This window comes from Quercus robur, chromosome 4 (assembly GCF_932294415.1).
Source record: "Quercus robur chromosome 4, dhQueRobu3.1, whole genome shotgun sequence".
Taxonomy (NCBI): Eukaryota; Viridiplantae; Streptophyta; class Magnoliopsida; order Fagales; family Fagaceae; genus Quercus; species Quercus robur.
Genome location: NC_065537.1, coordinates 10,466,644 through 10,488,121, shown reverse-complemented (window position 1 = coordinate 10,488,121; position 21,478 = coordinate 10,466,644). Strand labels below are relative to the sequence as shown.

At 34.4% G+C, this 21,478-nt stretch overlaps 1 protein-coding gene and 4 pseudogenes across 1 annotated transcript; all 5 read left to right on the top strand.

Moving 5' to 3' along the window:
- Nucleotides 1-299, top strand: part of LOC126721339 (protein EXORDIUM-like 3) — a 942-nt pseudogene extending 643 nt beyond the window's left edge.
- Nucleotides 300-1,240: 941 nt separating this feature from the next.
- On the top strand, nucleotides 1,241-2,079 carry LOC126721338 (protein EXORDIUM-like 3; annotated as a pseudogene).
- A 938-nt stretch (nucleotides 2,080-3,017) lies between these two features.
- Nucleotides 3,018-3,856, top strand: LOC126721337 (protein EXORDIUM-like 3; annotated as a pseudogene).
- Nucleotides 3,857-3,910: 54 nt separating this feature from the next.
- Nucleotides 3,911-5,622, top strand: LOC126721336 (protein EXORDIUM-like 3; annotated as a pseudogene).
- A 5,528-nt stretch (nucleotides 5,623-11,150) lies between these two features.
- LOC126720545 (uncharacterized) lies at nucleotides 11,151-16,907 on the top strand. Its single transcript, XM_050423066.1, has 8 exons — nucleotides 11,151-11,598; nucleotides 13,019-13,078; nucleotides 13,232-13,480; nucleotides 13,628-13,704; nucleotides 14,401-14,477; nucleotides 15,852-15,984; nucleotides 16,072-16,278; nucleotides 16,384-16,907. Exons 1-7 carry the CDS (start codon nucleotides 11,178-11,180, stop codon nucleotides 16,225-16,227), a joined length of 1,173 nt encoding a protein of 390 aa, XP_050279023.1. The 5' UTR covers nucleotides 11,151-11,177; the 3' UTR covers nucleotides 16,228-16,278; nucleotides 16,384-16,907.
- Nucleotides 16,908-21,478: the final 4,571 nt, after the last annotated feature.

Below are 21,478 nucleotides of genomic sequence, written 5' to 3'. Positions count from 1 at the left end.
TCCTCAACGCTTGGTACGGTAGCGGGCATGGGCAAGACCCGAGCTTGAAGCTAGAGATAGCTGATTTGTGTGAAGGAATCTAAGGTACCAGTGGTGGTGGGTCCTACACGGGACAACTACTCAACGGTGAGGATGGTGCCGCGTTTAACATGAATGGGATCAGACGATGGTTCTTAGTTCAGTGGGTTTGGAATCGCGTGGTTAATTATTGTTCTGGACCAAATGCACTTGATCAGAATAGCAATACCAATACCGTTGGTCACAGGAGCATCTTTGCAAAAGATAACACTACATATTAAATTGGACAATGATGACTACAACAAAAAATGTCTATTACATCAAGCGTTAATTCAACAAAATATGTATATAGTAGTTTTAGACAAAATATCGCATCTAAAAGTTAAAATTGTTGCAATAGTAACTTAAAAGTGTTAAATTATTGCATCAACAATAATAAGTTGTAATAATTTATAATTTACAGTTGCAATAGAAACTTTAATATATTATGAAAAATTGTTACAATAACTTAAAGTGAAAGAATCGTTGCAATAAATTGATACTAATTGTTTTTGCAATCTATTGCAACGAAAATTTCGAATTAACAGCTTATTGCATTGAAGTTACCATCGCAATAATTTGATATTAATTCTTTTACAATCTATTGCAATGACAAAAACGTAACTGCAATGAATATATTGTTGCAATAACTTGGTATCAATTATTTCATAGTCAATTACAGTGACAAAATGAATTAATTATCTATTACAATGAAGATATCAATGCAGTAATTTAATCCGATTTATTTTGTTTAATTATTTGCAATCTATTACAATAAGTTTCATGGAGTAAAAATCTATACTAACAAGATATTCAAAATAGTAAATTGCATATTGCAACAATATATATATATATATATATATATATTTATATCATTGCATCAAAGTTATTATTAAAATATTTGGAGTTTATTGCAACAAAAATTTTTGTTGCATAAACCTATTACCTCAAATTTTATTACAACATTTTGTATCAACTATTACAATGACTCTAATGTTATTGCAATGGTTTTTTTCGTTACAATAAACATTTTTTTCTTGTAGTGGATCACTATGATATGCAACAGCAACATTCACACCATCTCTTCTGGTACAACAAAGGGCAAAGCTCCTTTTCCAGTTTGGCCTGCCTGCCTTGCCAAGAACCATAGGGCTACAACACTACACTTAATAAATTATTAGTGATGTTCATTCGGGAGTTCATCAACTCGATCTCAGCCGTCAATTCTCGGCACCCATCGGTCTCAGGGTGGTGGAGCACCGTACTGCTATACACGGACAAAACAGGCGCAAACATTTCCAGAACGGTACGTTTAGGACAGGAGAAGAATGACCGGTTTTACTTGGACGAAAAGTCCCTCACGCGCTTAGCCATTTAGCGCGTGATTAAGAGCGTCGTAACGGCCAGGTCGAAACCATTACCGGTGAATGCGAGAAGCGGTTTGTATCTTTTGCTCACATTTGATGACGTGGTCGTTCAGGATTTCTACGGACAAGTTTGTGGGTTCCACTATTTTACATTACCGTCAGTCGTGGGGTACACGCTCCCATTTGCGTGGGTGGGGAACTCTCAGAAGCTTTGTCCAGGCGTCTGTGCATACCCGTTCGCTGTACCGGATTATATCCCGGGGCTTAAGCTACTAAAGTCACCCAACGGTGGCATGGGTGTGGATGGCATGGTAAGCGCGATTGGGCATGAGATTGCTGAGCTAGCAACGAACCCTTTCCTGAACGCTTGTACGGTAGTGGGCATGGGCAAGACCCGAGCTTGAAGCTAGAGATAGCTGATTTGTGTGAAGGAATCTATGGTACCGTTGGCGGTGGGTCCTACACGGGACAACTACTCAACAATGAGGATGGTGTCACGTTTAACATGAATGGGATCAGACGGCGGTTCTTAGTCCAATGGGTTTGGAATCGCGTGGTTAATTATTGTTCTGGACCAAATGCACTTGATCAGAATAGCAATACCAATACCGTTGGTCACAGGAGCATCTTTGCAGAAGATAACACTATATATTAAATTGGACAATGATGACTACAACAAAAAATGTCTATTAAATCAAGTGTTAATTCAACAAAATATGTATATAGTAGTTTTAGACAAAATATTGCATCTACAAGTTAAAATTGTTGCAATAGTAACTTAAAAGTGTTAGATTATTGCATCAACAATAATAAGTTGTAATAACTTATAATTTTCAGCTGCAATAGAAACTTTAATATATTAGGAAAAATTGTTGCAATAACTTAAAATGAAAGAATCGTTGCAATAAATTGATACTAATTGTTTTTGCAATCTATTGCAACGAAAATTTCGAAATAATAGCTTATTGCATTGAAGTTACCATTGCAATAATTTGATATTAATTCTTTTACAATATATTGCAATGACAAACACGTAACTGCAATGAATATATCGTTGCAATAACTTGGTATCAATTATTTCATAGTCAATCACAGTGACAAAATGAATTAATTATCTATTACAATGAAGATATCATTGCAGTAATTTAATTCGATTTATTTTGTTTAATTATTTGCAATCTATTACAATAAGTTTCGTGAAATAATAATCTATACTTACAAGATATTTGAAATAGTAAATTGCATATTACAACAATATATATATATATATATATATATATATATCATTGCATCAAAGTTATTATTAAAATATTTGGAATTTATTGTAACAAAAATTTTTATTGCATAAACCTATTACCTCAAATTTTATTGCAACATATTGTATCAACTATTGCAATGACTCTAATGTTATTGCAATGGTTTTTTTCGTTACAATAAACATTTTTTTCTTGTCATGGATCAGTATGATATGCAACTGCAACATCACACCATCTCTTCTGGTACAACAAAGGGCAAAGCTCCTCTTCCAGTTTAGCTTGCCTGCCTTGCCGAGAACCATAGGGCTACAACACTACACTTAATAAATTATTAGTGATGTTCATTCGGGAGTTCATCAACTCGATCTCAGCCGTCAATTCTCGGCACCCTTCGGTCTCAGGGTGATGGAGCACCGTACAGCTGTACATGGACAAAACAGGCGCAAACATTTCTAGAACGGTGCGTTTAGGACAGGAGAAGAACGATCGGTTTTACTCTCACGGAAAGTCCCTCACGCGCTTAGCCATTCAGCGCGTGATTAAGAGCGCTATAACGGCCAAGTTGAAACCGTTACCGGTGAACGCGAGAAGCGGTTTGTATCTTTTGCTCACATTTGATGACGTGGTCGTTCAGGATTTCTATGGACAAGTTTGTGGGTTCTACTATTTTACATTATCGTCAGTCGTGGGGTACAAGCTCCTATTTGCGTGGATGGGGAACTCTCAGAAGCTTTGTCCAGGTGTCTGTGCATACCCGTTCGCCGTACCGGATTATATCCCGGGGCTTAAGTCGCTAAAGTAACCCAACGTTGACATGGGTGTGGATGGCATGGTGAGCGTGATTGGGCATGAGATTGCTGAGCTGGCAACGAACCCTTTCCTGAACGCTTGTACGGTAGCGGGCATGGGCAAGACCCGAGCTTGAAGCTAGAGATAGCTGATTTGTGTGAAGGAATCTATGGTACTGGTGGTGGTGGATCCTATACGGGACAACTACTCAACGGTGAGGATGGTGTTGCGTTTAACATGAATGGGATCAGACGGCGGTTCTTAGTCCAGTGGGTTTGGAATCGCATGGTTAATTATTGTTCTGGACCAAATGCACTTGATCAGAATAGCAATACTAATACCGTTGGTCACAGGAGCATCTTTGCAGAAGATAACACTACATATTAAATTGGACAATGATGACTACAACATAAAAAGTCTATTACATCAAGTGTTAATTCAATGAAAGATGTATATAGTAGTTTTAGACAAAATATCGCATCTACAAGTTAAAATTGTTGCAATAGTAACTTAAAAGTGTTAAATTATTGCATCAACAATAATAAGTTGTAATAACTTATAATTTTCAGCTGCAATAGAAACTTTAATATATTAGGAAAAATTGTTGCAATAACTTAAAATGAAAGAATCGTTGCAATAAATTAATACTAATTGTTTTTGCAATCTATTGCAACGAAAATTTCGAAATAATAGCTTATTGCATTGAAGTTACCATTGCAATAATTTGATATTAATTCTTTTACAATCTATTGCAATGACAAACACGTAACTGCAATGAATATATCGTTGCAATAACTTGGTATCAATTATTTTATAGTCAATCACAATGACAAAATGAAGTAATTATCTATTACAATGAAGATATCATTGCAGTAATTTAATTCGATTTATTTTGTTTAATTATTTGCAATCTATTACAATAAGTTTCGTGAAATAATAATCTATACTTACAAGATATTTGAAATAGTAAATTGCATATTACAACAATATATATATATATATATATCATTGCATCAAAGTTATTATTAAAATATTTCGAATTTGTTGCAATAAAAATTTTTGTTGCATAAACCTATTACCTCAAATTTTATTGCAACATCTTGTATCAACTATTGCAATGACTCTAATGTTATTGCAATGGTTCTTTTCGTTACAATAAACATTTTTTTCTTGTAGTGGATCAGTATGATATGCAACAGCAACATTCACACCATCTCTTTTGGTTCAACAAAGGGCAAAGCTTCTCTTCCAGTTTGGCCTGCCTGCCTTGCCGGGAACCATAGGGCTACAACACTACACTTAATAAATTATTAGTGATGTTCATTCAGGAGTTCATCAACTCAATCTCAGCCGTCAATTCTCGACACCCTTCGGTCTTAGGGTGGAGCACCGTACAGCTGTACACGGACAAAACAGGCGCAAACATTTCCAGAACGGTGCGTTTAGGACAGGAGAAGAACGACCGGTTTTACTCGCATGGAAAGTCCCTCACGCGCTTAGCCATTCAACGCGTGATTAAGAGTGCCGTAACGGCCAAGTCGAAACTGTTACCGGTGAACGCGAGAAGCGGTTTGTATCTTTTGCTCACATTTGATGACGTGGTCGTTCAGGATTTCTACGGACAAGTTTATGGGTTCCACTATTTTACATTACCGTTAGTCGTGGGGTACACACTCCCATTTGCGTGGATGGGGAACTCTCAGAAGCTTTGTCCAGGTGTCTGTGCATACCCGTTCGCCGTACCAGATTATTTCTCGGGGTTTAAGCCGCTAAAGTCACCCAACGGTGACATGGGTGTGGATGGCATGGTGAGCGTGATTGGGCATGAGATTGCTGAGCTGGCAACGAACCCTTTCCTGAACGCTTGGTACGGTAGTAGGCATGGGCAAGACCCGAGCTTGAAGCTAGAGATAGCTGATTTGTGTGAAGGAATCTATGGTATCGGTGGTGGTGGGTCCTACACGGGACAACTACTCAACGGTGAGGATGGTGTCGCATTTAACATGAATGGGATCAAACGGCGGTTCTTAGTCCAGTGGGTTTGAAATCGCGTGGTCAATTATTGTTCTGGACCAAATGCACTTGATCAGAATAGCAATACCAATACCGTTGGTCACAGGAGCATCTTTGCAGAAGATAACACTACATATTAAATTGGACAATGATGACTACAACAAAAAATGTCTATTACATCAAGTGTTAATTCAACAAAATATGTATATAGTAGTTTTAGACAAAATATCGCATCTACAAGTTAAAATTGTTGCAATAGTAACTTAAAAGTGTTAAATTATTGCATCAGCAATAATAAGTTGTAATAACTTATAATTTTCAGTTGCAATAGAAACTTTAATATATTAGGAAAAATTGTTGCAATAACTTAAAATGAAAGAATCGTTGCAATAAATTGATACTAATTGTTTTTGCAATCTATTGCAAAGAAAATTTCGAATTAATAGCTTATTGCATTGAAGATACCATTGCAATAATTTGATATTAATTATTTCACAATCTATTGCAATGACAAACACATAACTGCAATGAATATATCGTTGCAATAACTTGGTATCAATTATTTCATAGTCAATCACAGTGACAAAATGAATTAATTATCTATTACAATGAAGATATCAATGCAGTAATTTGATCCAATTTATTTTTTTTAATTGTTAACAATTCTTGCAATAAACATGCTTAAAAGGAAGATGGTAAAGACTTAATCCAATCTTAAATTCATTGTTGTCCTTAATGTCCCTTTCTTACTATCACAACATATGCAGCTTTTCTACAAAGTAGAGACCAGTGGGGAGCGAACTTTAATTTGTATTTAGCCTTTTTTTAGTAAGGCCAGCAACTTTGGTAAATAATCATCAGAGCTTTTGTATTGCATTCATGCCTGAAACAACTTTATATCCTTGGAGAATCTATGATCACTAGTCCAAATCTATTAATTTTTGTTGGGGAGACTTCAATTGAGGCCAACTTCCAATCAATAACACTTTTTGGATACAATTGTTTGATCAAGATTATATTTGCTACCCCATACTTTTTTTTCCATGTTCTGGAAATTATAGCACTTGTCATTCAAGTTTGATTCTTTGGAGCCAAATAAGTCAGGAACATGTTGTTATGGTTGATGCAATCTATTGAATAGTACTTTAGCACTTGTACAATTGCCTTTACTATTTTATTTATTAACTAGCATAACATTTCTAGAGTGCCAACCACATGCCTTTATCTTTTAAATCTCTCTCTCAAAATTGTTATTTAACTTTTAAACTTTTAAGTGGTAAGTTTTTTGTTGGACTTTTTTCCCCCTAAGATTTAAGATAAGCAAACTAATAATTTTTGTTATTGGACTTGCTCCTTTTTTTTTTTTTTTTTTTTTTTTTTTTTTTTTTTTTTTTTCTAGATTTTAGATAAATAAAATTTATTGTTGGCTTTTCTTTTTGTTTAAACGGGTCAAGGATACTGTTAAGGGATGCCAAATTTTAATTTTGTTCAGCTTAATTACCTAAATCAACCAACTAAAAAAAAAATTTAGGATGTTCATTTTCTTTTTAGGGTATTCATTTTTTATTTATGATAGACAAAAAAAATTCAAAATTCAAAATTCAAAATTAAAAATTAATATATTTATAAATTTATTTATTTTTCAATGTCAAGGTGTTCATTTGAATACTGTCAGTATAACGTATAGCTGCCACTATTAAGCCAACTCTATGCCTACATCCATAGGCAATGCCAACCAATATCCACTATCAACGATATGGATTATGATCACACTTAATCAAACCAAATAACACTCACAACTCACACAAAAACTCAAGAACCTCACTAACATAAACAAAACCTCTCACAAACTTCACACACTCGAACTCACAATATCAAAGCCTCGATGAACCCAATAACTCTCTCGCACTCACAAAACAAACAAACTTTCAATACATAAAAGGGTAATCTTTCAACCCCAAAAATAATCTACCAAATTACTCTTCGAAGAAACTCATTCATGTTTTTCTAGAAGTCTTGTCATCTCCCCATGTGGGAGGACCCTTGGACAAAAGCCTCCAAACCCTTTGCAACAATATCTATTTATAAAGCTTCAATTCTATTTTTTGAGGGACAAGGAATACCTAATTACTTCTTCAACAAGAGAACATTTTTTCTTCTGTATCAAGGAGAATCCTTGTCTTCCACACAAAGAAAAAAATCATTTCCTTCCATGCCAAGGAAACCCAAATCAAATCTAATTAGAAATTTGAGGCAATTTCAAACATTCAACAATAACATAATTTCGTAAGAAAAATTTCTAAGAAATTTATGAAGATGCAGTGGATCCGTATGATTCTCCTTTAAAACGTTGAATTCTAGACTCTATTACCTCCAACAATGTTCATCATCACAATCATAGAGATATTTAAGGCCATAAAAACAATTTTTATCAATGAGTTAATTAGCATGTGAGGGCTAGGGGGTAGGTTGAATGAATGAACATGAAGATTAGGCTCCAAAAGATGCTATTTTCTCAGGGAAGACCTTAGACTTCAATGTATAACTTAGTTCAAAAATTTATCTGTATTTTCTCAAGTTTGCCTAACATACATTAGCTGTGAGGTTGACATGTGGAATCACCTGGTCAGCTATTAATGAGTCCTAACATGATTTTGATTTGGGTCTAACTGTTGTGCCTGCTAATGTTTGCTCAATGACTCCCCCAACTCAAAATTACCAAACAATAACCATTACAAATGGATCCAGTTTCAAATTATATTGGAGTCACTCATGTTATTTTATGGAATGATGAATAGAATATGTTGTGCACGAATGGCACTGATGTCTTGCTACTTTGACATATAGTTCCAAATATCTTAAGATGGACATATTAAGTTTCCCAATAAATTGCAATTGTAGTTAGAAGAGCTAATGTTTGATAAATAATTATGCCACAAATGATGCTAAATATGAAGCTGGGAAATGAGTTTATAGGAGACAAGATATAAAAATTGAACAAACAAGAGATATAAAAATTGTATGCTCTTTTGATAGGATCTAGGATCTCTTTAAATGTGGGTAAGTTACTTAAAGCTAAAGGGACAAATCAGTAGGTCACTCACAACTTGATGGGCCATGCTCCAACCTAAGGCCTAAATTGACCCCATATGGATTGGTGGACAAACCTTTAATGTACTCAAATCCCTTCATAGGCAATGGTATAGACTGTGAGTTGGTGGGATGAACTTCGAAAAGTTTTGGCCTGAATGGAGCCTCCACTTTCCCATTCACCTTCAACCATGGTAAAAAGGGACAATGAACCAAGTTAAATCCTGTGCAAAACCATATTAGAAAGACTTTTGTTAGATTTAGGAAATGGAACGCATTGGAGTCAAACTTTTCGATCACTAGTGGAGTCACCGTTGTGGGTGCAAGTGCCCATGACGGTTCTTATTCTATTGGGAATTATGCCACGGTCAAGTGGATCGGGTGGAGGGTGAAAAATGCAGTCACCACTTAGATTAGATCTAGGAACCATATGCATAGCGCCCTTATGTGAAGGACTGATTTTACTAGAGTATGTTCAAATACAAGTTTATGTATAAGCACATGTTTATGTTTATCTTTAAAAATTATTTGTTAGATTCATTCAAGCTAACAAATAATTTAATGCAATTTGATAGTTTTATAGTTTGGTGTTACCTATAAAATCTTAAATTTTCTTAAGAGTTTAAGTTGAATAATCGTTTGTTCTAACATTTGCATTAGTTTATAAATGTAATGGTTGCTGTTTTTTTTTTTTTTTTTTTTTTTTTTTTTTTTTTTTTTTTTAAAGAAAAAAGATGAATTTAGTAAGTGTTTACATTAAGGACTATAATGTATGGAACATTGTTTAAAAAATAGAAAAGGATTGAAAAATAAAATTGTTTATATTCTTCCAAATCAATCTATAAAATTAACGCTGAGGCCAATAATGAAGTATTTTGATATGTGTAGCAAACACAAATGAATGATAATCCAAAAACCAAATCCTCATATAGCAAGACCTATGATTATCATCCCGTAGAAATGGGACTATAGTCAAATTCAATTTTTAAAATAATATAGCTTCTTTGGGATGAAAAAAGGAGCTTTAAAAAAAAAAGTTAGTTTTTTTATTTTTTATTTAAAAAGTTTTAAAAAACTTTGAATTTTGGTATTATTGAAACATTATTTACATAGACCTCTAATTGTTTTTGTTTTGTTTGAAACATGACTACCCTAATTCAGCTCCTACAACAAAGGCCCTTTTAAGTGATTTTCCTTTTAAAGAAATGTGAGGTTTTTATTTATTTATTTTTTATAATTTTTAATTATGGAAGAATATATAAGAAACCTTCTTAAGATTGAACAATTAAATCCTCAAAACTTGAAACTCTTATTCAACATCTTCATCAGTACAATATTTCTTTAAGGCTTCAAATGCTGTTGATTTTTTTTACTCAAAAAAGTTATATATATATATATATATATATATTTATATATATATGTGTGTGTGTGTGTGTAATTTTAATTGTTTTTAATTGTATTGCGCATATGTACAGGGTTATACACTAGTGTAAGTGATGTGGCAAAGTGAAGTATAATTTCCAGTTGGACAAAGCACAAAATGGATTTATTGAAGGTAGAATACATGTTAAAAGAAATTATTTGGTACACAACATAAAACTATCAACTTACATTTAATTGCTTCATAATTTTAAAGAATCTAACAAACATTTGTAAACATAAACATAAATATCTACATATACATAAACTTGCATTTTACATGATACAATACCAGCAAATAAAATTTCAATTAGCAATATGATTCTCATTTTGGTAACTATGGTTGTAATAATTTTTTTTGAGTTAATAACTATAGTTGTACTTGTTGTATCTTAAGTTCCCTGATAAACCATATTACTGTATTAATTAATGAACTATAAATTTGAATTTGATTATCGTTAGAAAGTACTTTTATCTATATTCGGATTGTTTTTTTTAACTAGTCGATAAAAATTTAACATAATATGACTTTTTTTCCTTTCTATTTTATCTTTTTGCTTTGATAAGAAATTGGATAATTATAATAATAATTTTTTTGAGGGGGAATTATAATAATTATTAATTGGCCATTTTTTACGATTGTATTTTTATATTGAATTATATATTCAAGAATTAGACATTTATTATGATATATGTATGTAGATGTTTTTTAGAGAAGCTTTGACATATTAAATTATATATATACTCTTTAAAGAAATATTATATATCGGATGTATTGAATATCAAATTTTTTGTTTGACATAAGAAATGTTACTAATCGAGTTAATTATAACCTACCAAAAAATTGAGGATTTAAACCTAATTAATTTATTAAACATTAATTAAATTTAATCACATGGTTATATTGACAAAAGAACCATATTATGGTTGGATTTTAGTTATCTATAAAACATATAAATTCAACTTAGGAATCTTTAAAAAAAAAAAAAAAAAAAAAACCAACTTGTAGGAAACTATCGTTTTTTAATTTAAAAAAAGGTAAATTTTTTGATACTTCAAAAAAAAAAAAAAAAAAAAAAAATTATTCTAAGGGATGTAAGATTTATTTTATTTTTTCGTAAGAAATATTTAATTTGAAACCATATGATATAATAAATAACCTTAGCTTTTCCCTTTACAATCTCTGATGGCTCTCATCAATCTCACTCCTTCTCCAAACCCCATCATTTTCCCACACTTTCTCTCTCCAAACCTCTCTTTTCTTTCCTTCCAAACAACCCCACGTAACACAAGAAGAACCAGAAAAACGAGAGCAGCTCTTCGGGAATGGAGGGAGTACGAGGAGGCAGTGAAGCGCAAGGACCTTGCTGGGGCACTCAGCTTCTTGAAATCCATTGACGACCCAGTTGAGACCGTCAATGGGTCTGCCTCGCTCGAGTCGACTCGGTCCCGGCTCGCCGAGTTGGGCCTGGTGGTTGGGTACGAGAGGGACTGGGAGGTTCTTGACACGTGTCTCAATGCTGATGATATGAAGCTTGTGTGTAGCGCTTATGGGTTCCTCAAGGATAGGGGCTTCTTGTCCAACTTTGGCAAATGCAGAAATATTGGTATAATTTGTTTCAAAATTCTGTTTTTTTTTTTTTTTTTTTTTTTTGTTTTTTGTTTTTTGTTTTAGCTATGGTTATGGAGTTTGTTGAAAAATTGGTGCAAAATGATTTTTTTTTTTGGTATGTTTTATGAAAATTTTGGTACTAATTTGAGAAGACGGTAGGGAAGTTATGAATTTGTTGAATATATTGTGAAAACTTTGGTTTGGTAGTCATTTGATAACATGGTTGCAATGTTATGAATTTGTGTTGGGTTAGCTTAACTAGTTGAGTTTTTTATCATCGAATAGAGGGTTGGGGTCAAATACTGCTTACACAAAAAAAATAAATCAGTTGGTGTCTAGGGCCCTTGGCATGATTGTAATAGCAATCATCATTGAGTGGACGCCATAGGCTTCAAAGGTTATTGTACTTATATAAGAGGAAAAGCAGCAAAGTTATGAATTCATGTAAATATGACATGAAATTGTGGTACTCATTTGATAAGATGGTAGCAAAGTTGTGAATATGTTTAATATATCGTGAAAATTTTTGGTACCCATTTGATAACATGGTATACTAGTTTTGAATTTGTGTAAATATGGCATGAAAGTTTGGTACTGATTTGATAACATGGTAGTACAGTTATGGATGTGTGTATTATGCTATGAAATTTCGGTAACCTTTTCATAACAAGGTAGCGAAGTTGTGAATTTGTTTACTATGTTGTGAACATTTTGGTACCCATTGGATAACACGGTAGAAAAGTTTTGAAATTGGGTATATATGGCTTGAAAGTCTTGGTACTGATTTGATAACATGAGTACAGTTGCAAATTTGTGTAATATGCTGTAAAATTTTGGCAATCTGTCCATAACATGGTAGCAAAGTTAGTTTGTCTAGTATGTTATGAAAGTTTTGGTACCCAATTCATATCATGGTAGTACAGTTGTGAATTTATGTAAAGTGTTGAAAATTTGTTGAAAATGCTTTTCTTGTAAGTGTTTATGGTTTCAGATTTTTGAATACCAACTTTGTTGATGCTATGTGATACTTATGAGCTATTAGGAAACAGTTCTCTGTAGGAAAAGGCTAGTGTTCAAAGGGTTGACTAATTGTCTTTCCCCAATATGTTGGCAGAGTTTCCAAAGGATTGTACAAGTTGTGGAAATTAATGCTCTCTTGGTCATGTCTTTATCGATACGTTCATAAAATTTAAAGTCGTGTCAGTTTGCAAGTGGTTCTCGTGTGTTCAATTGTGTGGTGATTCAGTAATTATGTGTACGTACAAAAAAGAGGATTATGTTATCACATTAAGTTTGCTCCTGGTTACAAAATGACAATTCTGATGCCATTCTATGAGTGGTCATGGAGGCACTAATTTTTTTGACATTTTAAATGGCTTACCTCAATTTCTTTTCTATATTTTCATCCTGTGCAGTTTTGGAGGGTCCAAGAAATGTTACACCGACTGTGTTGAAATCTTCAACTGGTTTAGAAGGTGAGTGTTGTCTTCTCTGGCCGGCCATGCTGTGTTGAAGTTATCAATGTTTTTAAAGCTCTTCGCTTCTGTGAAGTGCATAATTCTCATAATTTTACATGTAGCCTTCCTCAAATGTGTCTTGATATTCTTTCCTCCCATTTTCTTTTCCAGTGACTAAACTTTCGCCAAAGAAGTGGGGCGTTTCAGGAAGCTCCAGTGCTGTTCTGATTGCTTTTCTTGGTGGGGTATCTTTTCTTCTTTCTAAAGGGATTGATGTCAGGCCTAACCTTGCAGCAATATTGGGGCTAGCATTCATGGACTCTGTCTTCCTTGGTGGCTGCTGTTTAGCTCAAATATCAAGTTATTGGCCTCCAAATAGGCGCAGGATCTTGGTTCATGAAGCAGGGCATCTCCTGACAGGTAAATCCTAGTCTTAACTGGTGGTTGGTGCTTCAAAGTTGATAGTAATTATTTTTTCTTTTAGCAATACCAAATTACTTAAGCTTCAGACTGCGTATGTTTTTTCTTCTAGCAATACCAAATTACTTAATTATTTTTTCTTTTCAGCTTACCTTATGGGTTGCCCAATTCGTGGGGTGATTCTAGACCCAATTGTTGCAATGCAAATGGGCATTCAAGGGCAGGTAATTTGTTCTCTTTTGTGCTTGATACGACATTTTAAAATGGTTCTGTTTGCTATTATGCAATGCTTTAAAGCATGCTTAGTTGTTTATGCATAACGTAATCAGCCAATGTCGTTTTTGTTGGAAAAAGAGGGGGGTGGGGGGTTGGGCGGGGGGGGGGGGGGGGGGTGTTGGAATTGACTGTAAGTCTCTTGTTTGATGATAACAGAGGTAGGCTGTGGTTGTTTTTATCTCACAATTTTAAGTAATCACACTATGACATTCCATGTTTTTCCTGCACAATGTAATTGTTTCATACTATTTTTTGGCGTACTGGGGGGAAGGGGGGGATTACAGGTTAAGCGATTGAATTATGTCAATAAGCAATTGAATATATATCAATACATTATGGTTGTGGGTAATATCATGCAACTGGTGCAGTTTTACTTTGATAATTATGTTGTGAACAATTAGATTTAATGGGCTTTGTTAATTGTGTTTAGCTTCTTGTTTCTTCTGTTGAGATCATAATATCTTATTCTTTTTCATTTTGTTGTGTATGCGTTTGTGTGTAATTAATGCATATATTTCACATGTATAGTGTATATTCTAATGAATTCTTTAATTTAATAATTTGTGGCCTTGTGTCTGCATAAAATTAGCTATTTAGCATTCTTTCTATGGCAAGGAGGGCTCATATGAAGTATGATTTTATAGGCGGGAACTCAGTTTTGGGATGAGAAAATGGCCAATGATCTTGCTAACGGACGACTTGATGGCACTGCTTTTGACAGGTTGGTATGAAACGAAGGGCGGGAAAGGTTGCTTGTGTAATTGAATCAAGGCTTTGTTTCAGTGTAAAATGAATAGAACTGCTTCTTTTCTGGTATTTGGTTATGTTATTGAAAATACTCTATAAACATTTCTAGCATTTGGCTTGTACATAAAATCACAATATTTTTTACAGAACAACTAAAACATTTCACCACCTAAAAATATTAATACAGAACAACTAAAATCGACCTACAAAATTATTTTTTTACAAGACACACATGTTGACCATATCTAATAAGTAATAACAAATACATTAGCCATAAAACATTGACAATATCCAATAACTCTTAAAATGGGGTTGATGTTAATGAAATTACACTAGTAAGCAGAATCAAAATAGGAGTGAAAAAAAGCTAAAACAATTAATAAAAACTATCAACTAAACTTACATATATATATATATGTATATATATAAACTACTATCAACTTCTTAAATTTTTTATGAGGGTGTAAAGGAAAAATTAGACCGACACTAGCACCAGTGCAACTTGATGAGCGGCATTGATCCTGGTGTCAATGCAATGAGAGGCATTGATGGCTTTCTTGGCTGTCTTGGTGGTGGCAACATTGGGGGTTTTCTTGCGGTTCACTACTGGCTCCCTATTCTCTTGAGATTGAAAATGTTTTTCTAAAATGTTCTACATTTCTAAAGGATGTAAAACGTTTACAGCCTCATATAGGGTTTTTATTTTTTTATGATCAATGGAAAATGATTTTGGTTTGAATAAGTTTTTCAGCGACTCCAAATGGCGGTAAATGTTGGACAATGTTTTAGGCTGATACAAAGGGGGCCTAAGTGTTAATCCGCATACAGTTGAATGCAAAGAACTTAGAATAGGGTTATTTTTACCCAATACTGGCTATCTTAGCTGTATTGGCAGAATCTATTTTCCCTAATCAAGCTGGTTTAAATATACTTTTAAATTGATTTTACTTTTAGCTTCTGTGTGAACATTGCTTATATTAAAAAAAAAAAAAAACAAAAAAGCTTCTGTGCGAACATTGAAACTGGCTTCATGCTTTCATTTTTAATTATTAAAGCATCTTCCAGAAAGCATGAAATATTTTTAATGATGTAAACTTATACTTGTACATGAATATGATAATCCCAAACTTTCCTTCTAAGCCTTTCCACTCTTTAGAAGTTATTCAATCACACAGATATAATTATCTGGCACCCTATTTTCACTCCAAACTTTGATACCTGCATCGTGATGGGTACTAGAAATGGATGCAACTTAGCATGTCATTAAGCAACATCAATGCAACTGAAATTGTTGCTTTGTTTCCTCATTGCAAGTGATTACTGATTTTTGGGATGATACAATGGTTAGGTACTGCATGGTGCTTTTTGCAGGCATTGCTGCTGAAGCACTTGTTTATGGTGAGGCAGAGGGTGGAGAAAATGATGAAAATCTCTTTATGGGTATCTGTATTCTGCTGCAACCGCCATTATCTGTAGCTGAGGTATCTCTCTAAACTTTTACTTGGTTGGATGGTCTGCCATTGATATCATACTCATTTTTGTCCTCTGACAATCATTACCTTGATTAGATGTCAAATCAAGCAAGATGGTCAGTTCTTCAATCTTACAATCTGCTCAAGTGGCATAAACATGCACACCGAGCTGCAGTTAAAGCTTTGGAAAGTGGTGGTAGCCTTAGTGTTGTGATTAGGAGCATTGAGGAAGCCATGTCTTCAAGTAAATGAATTGCTGCAGCTTATATATAATGACCCTTTTCTATCCCATAGGTTCATAAGGTAAATTTTGAAGCCTTTTTTTGGGTTTCTCATTTATATTGCTGGTGCTGATTCTTCAAACAACTCATATATGTGTAATATATCTGCTTTAACTTGGTGGGACAGGTGTTAGTGATCTGAAGTATTACTGGGTTTGACGTAGGCCTCATTTTATTGGTCTGTCTGCTCTCATCTCTTCACTACCTGAAGTAACACCTTAACTAAAGTTCATACATATCAAGTGGCTAGATCTGTTGAAGATGAAGTGCCCTTGGTTATGCCTTTGTTGGTACAATGTAGTACTACGAATGGAAGGTCTATGCTGGAGAAAGAAAGAAATGCAATTTGCCATGAGCTAGGTACCTGTGTTGGGAGGAATAGAGACAAATTATAGTTGTGATAAGCCTTGCAATGTTGTTTTGGTTGTGTTTTGGCTTTCTTGTATGTCTGATTATGCTGTAGGTATAAATTATAGTTGCTGACAAGAACATAGGATCTTCCTGAATGTGCTCAGGAATATGGTTGCTAACAAGTATACAGGAAGTAAATTGTGGCTTGATTGTTAAACATTAATAGGCTTTTGTCTTTTGCTATGATTCATGTAATATGCATTGTGTACAGTTTTAATTAACTTGAACTTTCAGGTCTGATTTCTACAGATTGTGATATTAAATCATTAGCAAAACGGTCTTGTATTTACCCTGATCCTGAAAGCATTTTGCTCTTGGAACATATGATTCATAGCATGAGAAACGTATACAATGATTTATGTTTTGATCTTGGAATTTTTGGTAGCAAGGGGCAGATGATGATAAATTTTGAGATCTACACAAGCTCAAAATGTGATTCTTGTACACAATCATTATTCAGTTAAGCCATTTACTATTCAATAATACAAGCCAAAACATGAAGTCCAATAAATGAAATATGGACATGGATTACACAAGGTCAGAAAATTGTTCCTCCTACGTTTCAAATGGTTAAATCACAATTTAAGCACAAACCTCTTGTCTGACATGTTATTTGTCCTGTTTAACCAAAATCGATTCACAAAACAAGGTAAAAAATGGTCAACCAAAGCCGTAAATGAACCCACTTGGGGCTTTCAGAGAATGCGAATGGAAATGATTGAGATTTGAGACAGGATAGGAAATAAAATAAACATGTCTCAAAGGTCCACAATAATCCCACATCGCTCAAAACACAAAAACTTCTACACTTCATAACCATTCGACAAATGAGTTTTCCTTCGCCGGGTTTAGTAGTGTGAACCTTTAACTCAAGTGAGGGCATGAAAGTGCTGGAACATTAACTTAGTTCTGGTTGGCTGGGTGTGAATCTGGCTTCTTAACTGGCTCACCCATTCCAAGCCAGGAGTCGAGCTAGTGCCAATCACACCCAAAATGGCCTTCTGGGCTCTCAATTGAACCAGCACTTTTGATTTTTGTTTTGTTGCACATATTTTTATCAACTTGCAACTGCGGGCGGACCTAAATGCCTCGCGCTAGCAGCATCAATGTGTTTACACATCCTGTGTGTTAACCTATGCACAACAATTTTCTTTTTGACACGTCACATTTTCGTTGTGCCAAGTCAACCCTAACAATTTAGGATTGCAACGTCAGCATAGGAGCCACTTTAGTGCCACCACAACAAACCCAACATTTTCAGGACTGTCACTTGCCATGTCAGTACTTACTACCACATTAAGTGCTACGACAACTGTTTTTGCCATGTCAACACAACAACAAGAAGTCCCACGTCATGCCAACATCTACAATATCTAGTATTTGACCAAATCGAGCTTTGATCTAACTTGATTTGCAAAAACAAAAAAAAAAAACACTAACCTTCTTGATCATGATCAAGTAGAATGATGTGACACAAGCATTTAATTTCTTTTGGTAGGTCACTTCTCCAATACGTTTTCTGTGTAAATTCCAATTTGCAAAATTTTGCTAGTATCGTTCCAATTTTATTGGATGTTCTTGAAGGAAAATGTAAAGAGATGACACATCAAAGCTTGTTCAGTTAGAACTTGGAAGTAAAAAAATTGAAATTCAGGAAAATGTAAAAGTTATGATACATCGAATCTTGTTCGGTTGGAACTTGGAAGTAATAAATTGGGATTCAACAATTTCAGACGTGGGGGGAATAATTTTCCAACCTTATGTAATCCATATCCATTTCGGTTAAAATAATAACTATTGTTCGATAATTCAGTGCATTTCCTACACCCTGTGGAGCTCTCAAGTGAGACACAATCTGGCCAATACTTCAAAATTATTATTATTTTTGTTCTCTTGAGATTGAAAATGTTTTGCTAAAATGTTCTGCATTTCTAAAGGATGTAAAACATTTTCAGCCTCATAGGGATTTTTTATAATCAATGGAAAGTGTTTTTGGTTTGATTAAGTTTTTCAGCGACCCCAAATGGCGGAAAATGTTGGACAATGTTTTAGGCTGATACAAATGTGGCCCAAGTGTTTATCCGCAAGCAGTTGAATGGAAGGAACTTATAATAGGGTGATTTTTACCCAATATTGGCTATCTTATCTGTATTGGCAGAATCTATTAGGCTGATACAAAACTTGTTTTCATTGCATTTTGCTTTTTAACTCCCATAGTTATTATGTAATTATTAAAGCCATGACACTCTAGTGAATGTGGGGTTCTAGAGAAGGTGGCACCATATGAAGCTGGTTTCAAAGAGTAGTGACAAACTTGGTATAGGTGAAATTTACACTCTCTGCAATCAAGTGAAGTGTAACTTGCGACTGTAATATGAAAAGAAAATTCCCTTCTGAACTACTACTTGGTTTAGATGAATAGATTGTAAGAGGGTAACCTGGACTTTCTCATGAAGCATTTTGCACTATAGAAGTGTAGATTGTGATCTTAAGTAAACACTTTGTTTTGTCTTGCCATTCCTGGGCTTGGTTCATGCAACTCATTAATAATGCCAAGGCAGTGTTCCTTAGATTTCCTCAATGCAATGAAAACAAGGAGAAAAAGAGAGAAGAATGTATTGCTAGTAAGTTTTATCACTTTACATTGGGTGAAAGGATATTATAGCATGAGAAACATATACAACGATTTGTGTTTTGATCTTGAAATTTTTGGTAGCAAGGGGCAGATGATGATAAATTTTGAGATCTACACAAGCTCAAAATGTGATTCTTGTACACAATCATTATAAAATTAGGCCATTTGATCTTCAATAATACAAGCCAAAACATGAAGTCCAACAAATGAAATATTTTCAAAATGGTAGAAGATCACACTAAATTATTGATCCATCGTTATAATTTACTAACATTTAAATCCGAAATGGACATATGGATTACACTAGATCAAAAAATTTTTCCTCCTACGTTTCAAATGGTTAAATCCCAATTTAATCAAAAACTTCTTGTCTGACTCATTTTATTTGTTCTGTTGTACCAAAATCAATTCACAAAACAAGGTTAAAAATTGTCAAACTAATAAATGAACCCAACTGGGGCTTTTAGAGAATGCGAATGTATATGATTGAGATTTGAGACAGGAAAGGAAATAAAATGAACATGTCTCAAAGGTCCAATATAATCCCACATCGCTCAAAACACAAGAAATTCAACATTTCATAAGCTTTTGACAATGTGTTTTAGCTCGCCGGGTTCAGTAGCGTGAACCTTTAACTCAAGTGGGGGCATGAAAGTGTTGGAACATTGACTTGGTTCTAGTTGGCTGGGAGTGATTGTGGCTTCCTTACTGGCTCGCCCATTCCAAGCCAGGAATTGAGCTCTGAGACTTGAGCGAAGGCTCTGGGTCTCGTTGCTCCTAGAGAAGAGGGCACAGCGTGAGGCTGGATTCACAGAGCAGCGACTACCTCTCCTTCCTGGCAGTGGAAGGAAAACGAGCTAGTGCCACTCACACCCAACATGGCCTTCTGGGCTGATCTCAATGGAACCAACTCTTTTTAATTTTATTAGCTTTGATGCACAGATGTGTAAAATTATTATTTTTTCCTTATCATTATTATTATTGGTTTATGAGAGAAATATTCTTATATTAATATTTGATACATAACAAATTAACTCTTTTTAATTTTATTAGCTTTGATGCACAGATGTGTAAAATTATTATTTTTTCCTTATCATTATTATTATTGGTTTATGAGAGAAATATTCTTATATTAATATTTGATACATAACAAATTAACCAAAAGTTTTATGTAGCTTTGGTGGAAACCTTCAAAGCCAATCCCAAATTTTGGGATTGAGGCTTTGTCGTCAACAAAATCTATAGTAATGTGCTCCCACTTCCACTCAGGGACAGGGAGGGGTTGCAATAGTCCTCCAGGTGTTGATGTTCAGCTTTTATTTGTTGACAAGTAATTTTGGGATTGAGGCTTTGTTGTCAACAAAATTTATAGTAACATGCTCCCACTTCCACTCATGGATAGAGAGGGACTGCAATAATCCTTCAGGTCGTTGATGTTCAGCTTTTATTTGTTGACAAGTCGAGCAACGATTTACAAATCAACAATATCTCTCTTCATACCACTCCGCTAGAAATTCCTCTCAAGTCACGATACATTCTGGTACTACTTGGATGTACGGTATAGAGAGTACAATGAGCTTCTTCCATAATTTGTCTTTTCATCTCATTAATTGCTGGAACACACAATCTGGAACCATGCATTAAAATACCATCCTTACTAATGAGAAGACCAAGTATGTTGCCATTAGATGCACTATCACGGATCTTAGCTAATTGTGAATCATTAAATTGAGAGGCCCTAAATTTTCTCCAATAAGATTGGCTTCACAACTAGAGTGGAAAAACATGTACTTGAACCTTTGATTATAAACTCAATCCCTATTCGTTGTAACTCTGCCAAAATTTCTTTTGGAGTAGTTAGCATGCAAGCTAATTTTTTGGAAGTTGGGTTTATTACTCAAATGATGATTCTCATTGGCATTACTGTTGAAGTGCCAATGAGTCAGAGCGGGTGAGAAACCCAAGAGAAACAGTTTTGGGAGCATTTTGTTCCTTTGGTAGAGACCCCATTTATGTTGAATGTAGGTCCCTGCTCCGGTGTTTTGAAGATGCTAGGATTGGCCACACCCATCATGAAGGAAACCATTGTGCTAATATTTTGGCAAAGGAGGGAATTTCTAGTTCTAGTTCTAGTTCTTTTGTTTATCACTCTTCTCCTCCTTCTTGTATTTTGTAC